This window comes from Siphateles boraxobius, unplaced genomic scaffold (genome assembly GCF_051911475.1).
Source record: "Siphateles boraxobius isolate OS27281-9 unplaced genomic scaffold, OSU_SipBor_1 25, whole genome shotgun sequence".
NCBI classification, from domain to species: Eukaryota; Metazoa; Chordata; class Actinopteri; order Cypriniformes; family Leuciscidae; genus Siphateles; species Siphateles boraxobius.
The window spans coordinates 10,715,248-10,729,367 of NW_027508866.1; the positions used below are offsets into that span (position 1 = coordinate 10,715,248).

At 38.3% G+C, this 14,120-nt stretch overlaps 1 protein-coding gene across 1 annotated transcript in view; it reads left to right on the forward strand.

The window, feature by feature from the left end:
• Positions 1-6,578: 6,578 nt before the first annotated feature.
• Positions 6,579-14,120, forward strand: part of med13a (mediator complex subunit 13a) — a 97,348-nt gene continuing 89,806 nt past the window's right edge. The window contains exons 1-2 of the mRNA XM_077242563.1: positions 6,579-7,173; positions 11,055-11,289. Of these exons, the coding sequence (XP_077098678.1) occupies positions 7,108-7,173; positions 11,055-11,289 (301 nt within the window). The 5' untranslated portion in view covers positions 6,579-7,107. The remainder of the gene's footprint in view (positions 7,174-11,054; positions 11,290-14,120) is intronic.

A 14,120-nucleotide genomic window follows, 5' to 3' on the forward strand; every position in this document is an offset into this window, starting at 1 on the left:
ATTTACTGTGAACAAATTAACAGGTTTTTACTGTAGGATTTTGGCAGTCTTTTCCAGTTAAAATTCTGATCATTTTTAGTTGCATGATGAGGGTTTCCCATCATATTGCCTGTGTAAATGCCTACATAATCATTCAGCATCATGTCCAAACACTGTACGTCTATGGTCAGATGGCCAACCTGTGGACATGTCCTCTGTGGCAGCATCCGAGCACACGACCCCGTCCCCCCCCTCCCCCCCCCCCGCCTCTCTGATGCCTGTCCTTGAGGATAACCTGGCAAGGACGCCGCTGCCCACTGTTTCATGTCTAATTGGCAGCCCCTATACCCAGACCCAAGGTGAAACTGCAGCGTGTGCACGCTTTGATTTAAGAGAGGACCATGGTTTTCATTTGTCATTGATTCTGTCCTTTGAGACGAGCGGAAGGGAAAGCAGGGCCAAATTGTGTGGGTGGCTGATTTCTCAGTGTCTTGTTCATTGTGGACGTCTCAGCATGTTTGGACTGTTGCAGGCTTGCTGAGGTGACGCTCACGGGTGTTATTTCTGGATTCCACCGAATGCTTGATGCGTATCTGTTCTTAGCCCCCCGAGAGACACTTGTCAAAACGTCAAAAATAAGAAATTCTAAATTTGAGGTTGAGCTATTTTAATCTATTTTATTTGACATCTTTCAGTGCCTTTACTTTATATCATGTCTGTCAGGTGCACGGCAGATTTGACTGAATGCGGGGGTATTTCTAGGATTTCAATCTTTAAGGGATGTGCTTCCTACATGAACATGTGTTGATGGAGCTCTGAGGAATATGTCTTGCTTTAAGTGTAAAAAGTCACAACTTTTTAAATTAATATTAACATTACATCTGTTTGGCTGTATTCAAAAGTATGGGGCTGGTATTTTTTAATGTTTTGTGCTCACTTTTTTTTTATTAATTAATTATTATTTTGAGGTAGACATATTTTTTAACAGTAGCCTATACTTTACTGTCACTTTTGATCAGTTTAATGCATCCTTGGTGAATAACAATTTTTACGAAGTAAAAATATTAAAACAATAAAAAAATAATCTTGCACTCAAACATGTTGAATGGTTGTGTATCGTGTTGTCTACCAAAAAGGTTTTCAACATTGAAGATAATAATAAGAAATGCTTCTTTAACCCCAAATCAGCAGGTTTCTTCTGTTTGTGGAAAATTTAGATTTTTAGGATTCTTTGTCAAGTAAAAGTGTCAATTTCTTACAGCAGCATGCATATGTGTTTAGCGATTTCACTATAACAAACATTGCAATATATTTATTATAGAAAGAAATGATACACCATCTTAAAATATTTCACAGATATTATTAATTTTTTCATTTGCTTTGTCTTTAGTACAATGACAAAATGAAAGACAAATATTTAATTTTGAAAAAACGTTGACTTTAAACTATGTCCCTTAATCTTTAAGGCTCTTTATACAGTACAAGTAGCTGTCTATAGGTACATTATAGCAAGCGGGTCCCTGGCAGGTGGATTATTATATTTGAGGATCTTTGTGGTTGTAAAAAGTTTTAAAAGCCCTTCCCTATAGAGAACCTCAGTGAAAGGGCTCAGGAAAACAGTCTCAGTTGTTTCCCCCTCCTAATGCAATGAATTAATTTCAAGGTATACAGTGAATCCATAACTGACTGTCCTTTCATTACAATAATATGTTTTGCGCCCATATTGTGTCAGATCTAAGTGTTGATGTGTTTATTGGTAAAAGCTGCAGAGGAATGACAGAGTGAGCTGCCACAGAGGAATCTGCCGAGGTCAAAGTCCGTCTGCGATCCAGGGGCTGTTTCTGCTGACTCCTGCTTTTCGATGGTGCTACTTACAGGCTCCTCAGACGGCAGAAAACACAGCTGAGACGGGAGGGGGAGAGGTTCCTTTCATTAACTCTCTATTCATATTGAATTTATTAATCTCATGCTGTTTCTGCAGCTTAACTAAAAGAAGCCGTGATACAGGCACTTTTCATCCATCTGCTGGTGGAGAGAGAGGAGAGGGAAAAGAGAGGGAGAGAGATGAACAGAGCGACATGATTTCTAACAGTGCTGAAACGGCAAAAGACTGCAAGTGTGTCACATTATTTAGCGGCAGGGATGTTCAGTTGTAGTTGTGTGTTGCTGGGAGAGGCAGTAGCCCTGCAGAACACCCCTCCTCGCATCAGGTGCACAACAAAAGCATCTGTCATGTCTGCATTTGTGTACAGGGGAATGTTCCTGCTAATCTCCTTTGTGTTCAACAGTGCTTTCCAGTCTTGCAGGCCTGGCCTCAACAGTGTACCACGGCGGTATCACAAAAACAATCCCGGCTCCTAATGCTAAGTAACAGGCCCAGATGGAATCTGCAGACTTTTTTTTATTCAGATGCTCTGCAATGATTTGAAGATTGACAATTCTGCAGAACATGATAAAATGTGCAAAAAAGGGCTGAGATACAAGAATACACTCCTATTTGTAAAACATTAGGGTCAATAACATGATGTTAATTTATTTTTTTGTCCATTCTATTAATTTATTTTAAAATAAATTAATAAATAATAAATGTTTATTGTCAAAAACGTCTGTGAGACTGAATTGTCCTGATACTATAATGAGCAAAAAAAGGTTTGGAATATTAGAGTATTGTTTCTTAGAAAACTAAATATTTTAACAAAACTGTAGGATCAGTTCAGGTTATAAAATATCATGGTTCGTGACTCTCCTAAATCTTAATGATATGTAGGGGCTATTTCATGCCACTTCTTTTCAAAAGTCTGAGGTCAGTAATCAGTATTAGTATTTTTTTATGTTTTTGAAAAAGTCTCTAATGCTCAGCCAGACTCTATTTATTTACAAACTAACTGCCATTCCCACACACACACACACCGAAAACCATCCCGACAGGTTTAAAATATTTTTAATAGGCCTGATTCAGGATAAGACAAAAAAAATATGGAATTAGGATTGATTATGTATTGACTCATTATTTAAAATTTGTTAGTTTTGAACAAAAAAGTTACAAATTTCCCTAGTGCTAAAACGACTGTTTTCTATGTAAGTTTGAAAATGTAATTTATTCCTGTGATGGCAGAGCTGAATTTTCAGCATCATTACTCCAGTCTTCAGTGTCACACGATCCTTCAGAAATCATTCAGATTTGCTGCTCAAGAAACATTTCTTATTATCAATGTGCTGCTTAATATTTTTGAGGAAACCATGGGTACAATTTTTCTCTTCAGAATTCTTTAAAGAATATTAAATTGGCCGCAACATTTTTAACAGTATTGTATACAAGCAGAGTTTAATGTGTATAGACTCACATGTATTAAAGGTGTAAGAAAAATGGGTTGCTTGTTATATTTTCTTAAGATTTTACCATTTCTTTATTGTGTTGTTTGTTAATAAACAAACAAGTTGCTGTAGAACATTTTGATGGATAGTTGTGAATAGCATTCATCATAACAACCTGCTGAAAACTCCCTGTATGGTTAAGTGAGATATATAAGTGAGAATATAAATGAGAAGCTATATGTTTTTTTTTCTTTCCTTACAGCAACAAAGGAGAAGGCTTTCCCAGAGTTCAGCTGAAAAGGTATTGAGCTTGACTGACACAATCTTCCACGGTTCAGGGGAAGTTTATGGTTGGAGGCAGCCTCTGTCTGTGGTCAGCAGGTCCTCTCTCTGCAAACAGAAACAGCAGAGATGAGAGGGGCAGGGATTCTTGTTCAATCCTTCAGTGTTTCTAAACAAGGAAATCCAGCAGAGAACTCAGCCAGAGCCACAATTACCCCCTAAATGACCCATTCAGTGGTTTGAAGCTCTTACCAAAATAACCATGAACCCTTACTGTGTACTCTGGTTCAGCTTGAAGAGCTAACAGGGTATTAGGCTGATTGCAGTGGTGGAAGAGCAGAGAGGTCCTTACACACTCCTCGTTCAGGGTGTCTCTGGCTGATCCACACTCCTGATGATGGGATGGGAGACATCTGGAACCAAAATCAAGCATCGTGTTTAAGCACCTTCATGAGTTCCACATTTTGCTGCCGCATTTGACCGCATAGTGACCTACACTTAAAGTTTGGAATAAGTCAGATTTTCTAATGTTTTTGAAAGAGGTCTCTTATGCTCGAAGCTGTATTTATGTGATTAAAAATACAGTAAAAACAGTAATATTGTGAAATACTATTTCAATTTAAAATAACTGTTTTTTATTACGATATTTCAAAAATGTATTCCTGTGATGGCAAAGCTGCATTTTCAGCATCATTACACCAGTCTTCAGTGTCACATGCTCCTTCATTTTACTATGATGATTTGGTGCTCAAGAAACATTTATTATTATTATCATACACGCTACTTTATTATAAACTATTACTTTAATTCACAGAGGATTTGTTAAACTGATCAAAAGTGACACTAAAGACATTAATAATGTTATAAAAGATTTCTACTAACAAAAAGTTTTCAGCACTGATAAGAACCATTGTCAATAATTGAGCACCAATAATAATTGATAATAATTGAGCCCAAATCAGCATATTAGAATGATTTCCGAAGGGTCATGTGACACTGAAGACTGGAGTAATGATACTGAAAATTCAGCTTTACCATCACATAAAAATAAAAAGTAGGCTATATTAAAATAAAAAAAAAGTTATTTTAAATTGTAATAGCTTAATATGTCACAATTTAATTATTTTTGGGGAAATAAATGCAGCCTTGGTGAGCATAAGACACTTATTTCAAAAACATTCAAAAAATCTTAATTATTCCAAACTTTTGACCAGTAATGTAGTTTATGTTAATATTTATGAATGTTAATATTACGTTTTGACAATTTTGGTATTCTGTTGGCTCGCCGTTGGATGTCTATGTGTTTGTATATTCATATGTGTGTTTGTACTGAAAGAAGCAGTCAGACCGCTTCTGTATTTACACGAATTACCCTTTTTGAACTTCTGGATCCCTCCTTGACTCCACTTTTGCTGAAAGGAGCAGGAAGGATATCACCACTTAGCCTGTATAAACAGCAGGTCTGCTGTTGAACTGTGGCCCTGCAACCACTATTGACACACATTCCACCGACCACTGATGAGTCCTGTGTCTGCTAGCGGCGTGTCTTAAATGCCCAATGTGACAATGTGTGTGTGTGTGTGTGTTTGTGTGTGGCTATCAGACAAACTTTAAAAGGAACCTGCCAGGAAGGTGGGGAATAATTAACATGAACATTTTATTTTTAATTATTTTTTAAATATTTCGATATTTTTATGTTACGGATGACAGAGATAATAACCAACGATGATAATACTTGAGAGTGTGTGAGAGAGATGTGCATGCCACCCTTCTGACAGATCTATTGTGTGTGTGCATGTGTTGACCTTGTAAATCAATGCGGCCATCAATCCAGCTCATTCTCCATTCATCCTTCCCCCTTCACATCAAAAGCCTTCATCATTTTACCTCTGACAAATATGCATTATCTAAAGTAAAATTGTTTAATCCGGTGGACATATAATTTGGTTATTAGTACAAATCTATAGACCAAAAGTAAATCATGTGAAGCACCGGTGTGGCTAATAGGTTTGTGTGCTCATCAATGAAGTTTTCATTTTCTAAATGCACTTCAGCCAGACAATCCCCACTACAATTAGAAAAGCAGCGAATGATGCTGGCATCTGATTGTTACATCCATGGGAATACATCTCACTTAAACTCTTGAGTGAAAGTAATCTCATTCAGCCAGCTGCGTGTCTAACTACGCCTAACACTCCACTGTGTATTATATTTCTTTTTGATAGTCCTCTTCACACACAAAAAATGCGGCTCTTGTCGTGGAAACATAAAAATGCAAGGACACATTCAGTAAGGCGCTCAAGTCCCTCAATAGCTATATACTGTGCAGTTACTTAACCTATTATGCTTGACCGCTTACATTGTGACTACATACGTTTCCAATTTCTTATTGATGAGTTGTCAACTGTAAATAAAAGTGAAGACTGTTTTTTTAATAATTACCACTGATCTGTATAAATCAACATTTATTTGATTTATTAATGAGCCATATAAAGCAGAGCCATATAAAGAAGCAACTGATTGATTTATGAAATTCAAGAAAATTAATGTAATGAAAATGTATCATCATGAAAAAAGTTACATAAAAGGAAATATGCATATATTTATGGTTTATAATTTTCTTTCACTCACAATTGCCTGTTGGTAAAATATTAAATTATGTTACTTTAATGTTGCAGTTTTCTATTTATTTTAGTTTTTTTGAAAATGTGACCAGGAATAAAAAAAATCTTTACAAAAAAGACTTTATTTTATTTTTATTGTATTATTATATTTAAAGATATGTAAACTTACTATTAATTGGATTATCCAAGGAGTAAAAAAAGTGGGAAAAATAATTGGTATTAAAAAATTGGTTAAATTACCACCAGGTGGCGCAGGTTGAAAGTCTGCCAGTTGTAATTGTATCTGCTCAGTGTCTCCCCTAGCGGCAGCGCCCGTCATTTACAGTGTTGTTACGCCCCTCATGACCGCCGATCAGCCAATGGGCTCCGGGAGGCAGAGTTCTCCCTGTGGCCGCCATTAGAGAAAGGAATCCATGAATTCAAATGGAAACCAGCAGGAACACAGATCTTTTACGCATTTAAATGAAAATGAGCCATTTAATGTAGGTTCTCGTCACCTTTCGACGCTTTTAACACGGAATGTTTTTCGTTTTTAAAGCGCTTTCGGTGGGGATGGAGGCATAAGAGAGCCGTTTTTAAGCTAAAACCGTTTTTAAGCCAAGGGGGAGGGGGGGAGAGTTGCCTCTTTTTGCTCTCCCTTTTCTTTTTCTATTTTAATAACACATTCCTCTATTTTACATGTAATCTATCCCCCCACACCCTCGTCGACGGTTAAGGCCGTTCTTTTTTTTAATTCTAATTCGGGCTGAACGCGGGAGGCGCGAGCGATCGAATGGGGCTGTTGAATTCCATTCCCCCACCGATTGTTTAAAAATAATTCCGTTCACATTCGACTCGAATTCGGAGAAACGTTCTTTTTTTCCCATGGAAAGCCCGATGGTGGGATGTTCGAGCGCGCAGTGAAAGGATGAGTTCTTGTTTCGTACCGAACGGGGCCAGCTTGGAGGACTGCCATTCCAATCTATTCTATCTGGTAAGAGATTTAAAAACTAAAAGGAATAAGCAGCCATTTTTAGCCACCTAGCATGCTAACACCAGTGGAGAGAGAGCGAGTAGGACCAGGGCCCAGTGTATGTGTGTGATTCAAACACACACTGCTTGTTTATTTGCTTGTTTGTAAGCTTTTCTTAAGAGATTACATGTTTGTAGTATTTTGCACCAGATGGCTTAGCGCAAAGCGACGGTGTGTTTTGATTTGACGTGTTTGTTAATTGCACGCAAGGAAGAGAGTTGGCAGAATGAAAGTTGAAGTTTATTTTAACAGCACTTTTTTGTGCAAGTAACGTTACTAATTACTCTGCTGATATTTGAAATAACGTTATATTCTTGTAAGAGATGTGTAAAACAAAGCCTTTTAGACTTCAGTTCAAACTCCACGTTCTTATGTTCGGTGGTGTTTACATGAATGTTTACACGCTACTCTACAGGCTTATTTTGGGTCATTCCACGAAAAGGTGATTTAATGTCTCTCATATGTTAAAGCAATGCGTTTAACAATGCAAACCTGACACCAGGTTTTAATTATTTTTCTAAACACGTAAACAAAAAGCCAGCAACTTTTTTTACATCTCTCTATGGCGTGTGTTTCCAATTTCTTGCTTTGTTATCAAATACGTATTTATGCTAATATAGTATTTTATACCTAGTGCATTTAAAAAATATATTGGACATAGTCTTTTTAATAAAATACCATCTAAATAGTTTATTTCAACGTTAAGTTGTCAACTGTCCATCATAACTTTTTGTGCAGTTCCACTGTGTCATATTAATGATATCATTCTTTCAGTATGTTTGTCTGCAGATCATTGAAAACTGGATGTTTGTAGAAATATCTGAATTAAATTCTCCTTTCCAATAACAAACACTAATATGTAATGACCTTGAGCCATTGGCTCAAATTATCTATATAACTAAATTCCAACATATATTAAAGTTAACAATGCAGTTTGTAAACAACACTTACTTATGTTTATTAACAATGAATTAATAGGATGAATCTTACAGAAATTGACTTACAGAAATCACCCTTTCAGAATGAAAATCCAGCCTTTTCATGTAATGGCCCTTTGTTGACGGATTTGGTGTGTTTGCAATAATCACGTGAGCCATGCATCAGATGTTTGGCTCAAAATAACCAATGTTGGGTTTGGGGTTTACCTCATGTCTGCAATAAGAGACATGGGGTTTGAAATAGATTGGGCATTCCTTGAGCTTACAGGGTTGTTTACGGCACTTTCTGCTCCCTAAACGCACGTGCACACACTTGTACACAGTCACACACTGGTGTCCCATTGACTTCTGTTGTTGTTAGATTAAGCTAACTACTATGGACCAGCCCTGCTTTTTTAGATTTGAGAACAGGCAGTATTTGTTCTCTTTATGCAGCTTTTTCATCGCTGAGAAGGTGTTGCTATATTTGACATTTTCATAAATGTGTCCCTCACTATTACAGCAAAACAAGTACACAGATGCATTCTCATGAACGGTGTCAAGGCCTTGTGGTGAATTATATAACTTCAGCTTATCCAGTTTAATGCCTGCTCTGTTTTATTACTGCCCCAGCACAATCTCTGATGTTGTATGAAGATGGGTGGCTCAACTAAGAACTTGTTTGCACACTTAGTTTGAATGTACTGCTTGATAATTTGAATATGAATACTTGCATTTTTCCAGAAGCTTGCTTGTGCTCTCAGTCTCGGAAGAGTTTTTGTTGTTGTTGTTTAGTTCCAGGTGTGCTTTTTTTTGCTCCTCACGTTTCCCCCCTAATTTCAATTACATTTGTGTTATTACATTTAGTTAAAAAGCATCCACATATGATCATGCAGAACAGCCCATCTGCATATTTCTCTGTACATGTAAGCTCTTAAAGTGTTTGACCCCGTTTTGTTTTGCTTGGTGTAATTTTAGCACACAACTGTAAGGCTCAACTGATGGGGAACTCTGTCTCACCTCAGCACACACATTTGCTGCCTCGTAACACACACATACACATCTTTTTTAGTTTTAGTGCATAATATTAGCCAGGCAGGTGACGTAAATATGATTTTGAAAACAAGTGAGGAACTTTAATAAGCATCATCGCCCAAAAGCTAATGCGTAATGAAGATTTATTACATGTTTATTCACTTTATTTTTGTCTAGTGTAGCAATAAAAATGCTTGCCAGAGATGAACTTTAATGTTGTCTGATGCACGTTTTCATGCAATACGTCGCAGATACCTTGTGGCTTCCTGAGATTGACATTTAAAGTTTTGTTACACTTGTTGGGTTAGTGGGGTCGTTATGCTTGTGAAAATCTCTTGAAGATGAAATCTTTCAGTTAAATGGATTTAAAACAGTCACAGTTTTTATCTGGAGTGCATGTAAAGCTATTTTCCAGCCTTTGGACGAATCTCCAGGGGCTATTGGTCTTCAGGCGCCGATTGACTTTTTTGAGTGGCTGAAGCAACGTGAGACAGACGCTATTGATAAGTGTCTCTTGGGAGTAAGAGCTACAGAGAAAGCATCCGATAGTTTTGGCCCGTTAGATGGAGTGGGTGCGTCTCAAGAAGGTTGTTGGTGTCACTTCACCTGTAGCTCAGCTGTTTGCTTTGATTCTCACTAGAAGCATCTGCTGTCGTTCCTGGAGGCACTCAGAGGAGTTCTTGTAACTATAGGGAAAAAGGGAGCGAGAGGAAAAAAAGATGTTGTGACAGAGGAAGTTATGTGGAAGGCCATGACCCAGCAAACCACTCAAGTTTAAGTGTAAAGTCAAAGGAGCCAGAATCCTCAACCTGCTCTTAAAACAGCACACTTTCCATTGATGTTTTTGCATATTGTGGTTGTTACTAATTTTAGACTATATGGAATTCCATCAACAACAGAAAAACTCTTTTTGGAAAATAAGAATAGTGGATTGCTTCATGTGGTTGTTTACTTTGCTCTTACATTTCAGCCAAAATCTTCTTTATGGCTTTGAGTCCGTTTCGACTTTTTTTCTTTCCACTCAGCTGTCAACGGTCTAAACTTCGACTGCTAGTTTTGTCCCATTTTTAGTTTCAGTAACAAGTGTGTAACAGCTTTTGCTGCTGTGTTTTTTTCAGTGCATCCTCTGCAGATGTTCTCTTTGCATATTTTGCTGGTGTTTGATCTGCATTATTTTCCAACAGCTGCAACAAGTTTCACTTTGTAATAAATGAGCAGTATTATGAACATGGCTGTAAACACCTGGCTTAAGCTGTCTTTTTCCATCTCTGATTCTAACTAGGCGTGCACAAGCGAGAATGACCGCTGTTAGGCTTGCCAATGGTCAGGGTTTTTAGATTATAACAGTTAATGGTTGTTTTTATGTTGATCTCTTTATAAGCGCTGCCGTCCATTTTATTAAAGCTGAGGTCTGCATGACCTGTCCTGACAAGTCAATTAAGGATGTGTATAACCTCACTGCATGTGTTATTGGTTAATTTGTGCTTGGAGAATGTGGGTATTTTAATCCCCTTCCATATTTGTGTTCCTTATTTTTCTTTTTATGTATAAAATCCCTGCTTTTCTTCATAGTAAAAAAAAACAATCCACAGTAATTGTTAAGACAATTTTATTGTAACCCATTTCTATCCATCTTATTCTTCACTGCTTGTTTGTGGATCATTAAGGCAGGATTACCTCCTGGGCTGGGATCCGTATCCGTTAAGTATTTCATAGCTCGAGTGCTGCTGGTCTAGGGTCTGTTCCAACACATCAGTACCGTTTATCTTCGGTCTTAAAACCAGATAATAGATCAGCACTAAGACTTTTAGATGCTGCCGAATATGTGTCTTTTCACTGGTGGTGAGTGGCCGTACTGACGGAAGTTAACATAATCTCTCTTTCTCACAGGCTGACTTGACAGGGATAAAATGGAAGAGGTACGTGTGGCAAGGTCCGACTTCGGCGCCCATTCTGTTCCCGGTCACCGAGGAGGACCCCATCCTCTGCAGCTTCAGCCGCTGTCTAAAGGCGGATGTGCTGAGCGTGTGGAGGCGGAGCCAGAGGCAGGGACGCAGGGAGCTCTGGCTCTTCTGGTGGGGTGACGATCCCAACTTCTCTGATCTCATCCACCACGAACTCACAGGTAAGCTGTGGAGTGCAGCTCAGCGTTTGTTCCCAAATCTAGTGAGCTGACAACCTGAAAAGCATTTTTGAGCATTATTTTTGAAAATCCATATTATCAGTCTGTACTGGTTCTTTTGTACCAAGTTGATACTAAAATAAAAGAGATGCTGCGATGTGAGGTCATAGCAACCCTTGTGTCTTTTGATGCTGTCTAGGTAGGCGGCTCACTGTGTTTTTTTGACACACAGTCGCTGACTCTAACGAATACTTCTTTTTGTTTTGCGTTTTTCAGTTTCTTTTTTCCTTTTCGCCCACTTTATCTCTATTTCTCTATCGACTGTGGTTTCTCTGAATTTCTTCCTCCTTCTTCCTCTCTCACACCCACACACTCTTTGTGTGTGCATTTTAGTTACTTGTCATCAAAATGTGCCGTAGGCCCAAGCAAAAATCTTCAGCAAACCTAGAAAGTGTGCCATTAAGTTTATGCACGGTACAATATTTTTAATGTTTAGAAGAACCGTTAGAGTGATAAAAATAGATCAAGAGCCTCTGCTTGTGTTTGAACTGACTGGTCTGAAGGTGTTCGATTCATCTTTGTAGAAGTTCTCACCTGTAGATCAGTGTGGCAGGAATAATGTGAAATGCATTTGTAATTGTGTTTTCTTTTAAGATCAGTTCTCGCTCTGCTAACCCAGACTTGAGGGTTATTGTTTTGGGTTTGTGTTGTATTGTGAGAGATGGAGCAGTGGAGTCTGTGTGATGCTGTCACTTCTCAACCGATGTGTGTGAGTGCAAATCCTTTGGTTTGATAAAGAAAACAAAAGAAAGGAATAGGAAATATCGAAGAAGTTTTGCCTCATTTTTGTTTCTTAAGCTCTTTGAAGGATGGAATAATGAGCACTGAAGCATGAGCATCATGGATGTCTGCGGAAAAGCTTTCATTTTCCACCTTTCTCTCCTTCCTAGTTTAATTTCTTTTCCTTTATGGACCAGGAAGATGGACCTGCCCCATATTTATTCATGCCTTTTGCAGTATGAAACAGAAGGAATAAAAATGGGATGTAATAGAGAAATAGGAAAAGGTGATTTCTTTTTTCTTTTTTTCATTGACTCACCCTCATTACCGTTCATTGTGCCGGAGGAGGGACAGAAATGGAGCCTTATGGGCAAAAGAATGATCAATTTACCCATTCCATAATATCACCCTCCACACAAGATATTGCTGTATTTTCCTTTCGTTTGTGGAGATGTTTGCTATAATGGCCGCATCCCTGTTGTGTCTCTTGACTTTCAGAGGAGTCAGACAGACATGTGCTTCTCTCTTTCTCTTGACACCTCTTGTTTCTTTCTTCGCTTGTTGGACTCCGGAACAGGGTTCCCACGGTCAAAGGAAACCTTGGAAATATTAGGACATTTTCTAATTGAGATTTTCAGGCCTGGAAAATGTTTTTTTCTTAGCTATGCCTTGCTCTAAAATATTTATTTACAGCTGGAAGTATTTTAAAATATTTTCCAGCTATTTATAGAACAGCTGGAAAAGTCATGGAAGACTTTGAATTGGTCTTAAGGTGTTGGGAGATCTGTTAGATGAACTCTATTCAAGTGTTAATTTTATTGCAGATGAAATCGCAGTTCATTTTATGTGAGTGCTAATCCAGATTGTCAAATGTCGCATTAAGCTGTGCACTTTTAATTTGTTCCCCTTGTAGGCATCTGTGCTTCTCTGTTCAACTAATTCAGGATCAGACAAAGTGTCAAACAGCCTGTGGGTCAGGACTAAATGTTATATTTGTGGTCGTCTTGAGATCAGCAGGGTCGTTGCCACTTGACCTTCTCTCCTTGCGACAGACGTGTGAACCTGCTGCCCGTTCGACAGCTCTCTTGACGCACACTTCTTGATGTCTTTTTCACAAACACACATGCTGTTGTCTTTCTGCTGGCCTTCTTACAAACACAGTGGAGTCCCACGGGATGCAGTAGTTTAATCTTCTAAGACGCACACACACGTAGATATATTGGCCTGCGCTGGACCACAGAGCACCTGATTTAGATCTCGACTGGCACCCTGGCAATGGAGGTGTGAATCAGTGAACAGCAGGTCCATTGAGACTTTAAAGGCGATAGAGAGAGAGTGAAAGATGGCCCTATCACTTCTTTTGTATGCTGCATTTGAGGAACGCATGTCTCAGGATATTTCAAGAACCAAGTGAATGGGCCATAATTGTCTTGCCATAATTCAGACTTTTGTCAAATATGAGACACAACTTTGAGTCACATGAGGCTCAGAAAAAAAGCTTGGAAATTTAAAGATTTGCATTTTACTTAGTGGCTCTTCATCATCATATTCTCCACTCTGTCTTAGATGTTAAGAACCTGTTTACACCTGGTGTTACTTTTGAACATGCATCTGAAATGCGTTTCTTGTGAACACTTCTCACATTTTCTCAGTGTTTTGAGAGGAAGTCTTTTAGATTTGAGTCAAGTTACCTGTATTACCCGAACTTCACATGTGACAAAGTAAGGAATATGCTCAGATCTGTGCGTATAACAGGCATTTTTCCTCCAATCGGATAGATTTTTTTTAAAGCACCACATAACTGTTGAAGTTTAAGTCCTTGTGACAGTGCAGTGATGAATTTACAGTTGAGTTGGCAGTCTGGGAATCTGCATCAGGGTGCACACATGCTTTTTTGACTAGGGCTGTGCGATTAATCATCATTGATTTTCGATTTTGATTATGAAAACCAAATAATCGAGGTAAAACGATTATTGTGCTACTGCCGCATTCCGTCCCGCGCACCTTCCTTTCCTTCACAGCAATGCGCCGCCTTTTCTCTCTTAGCCAAACTT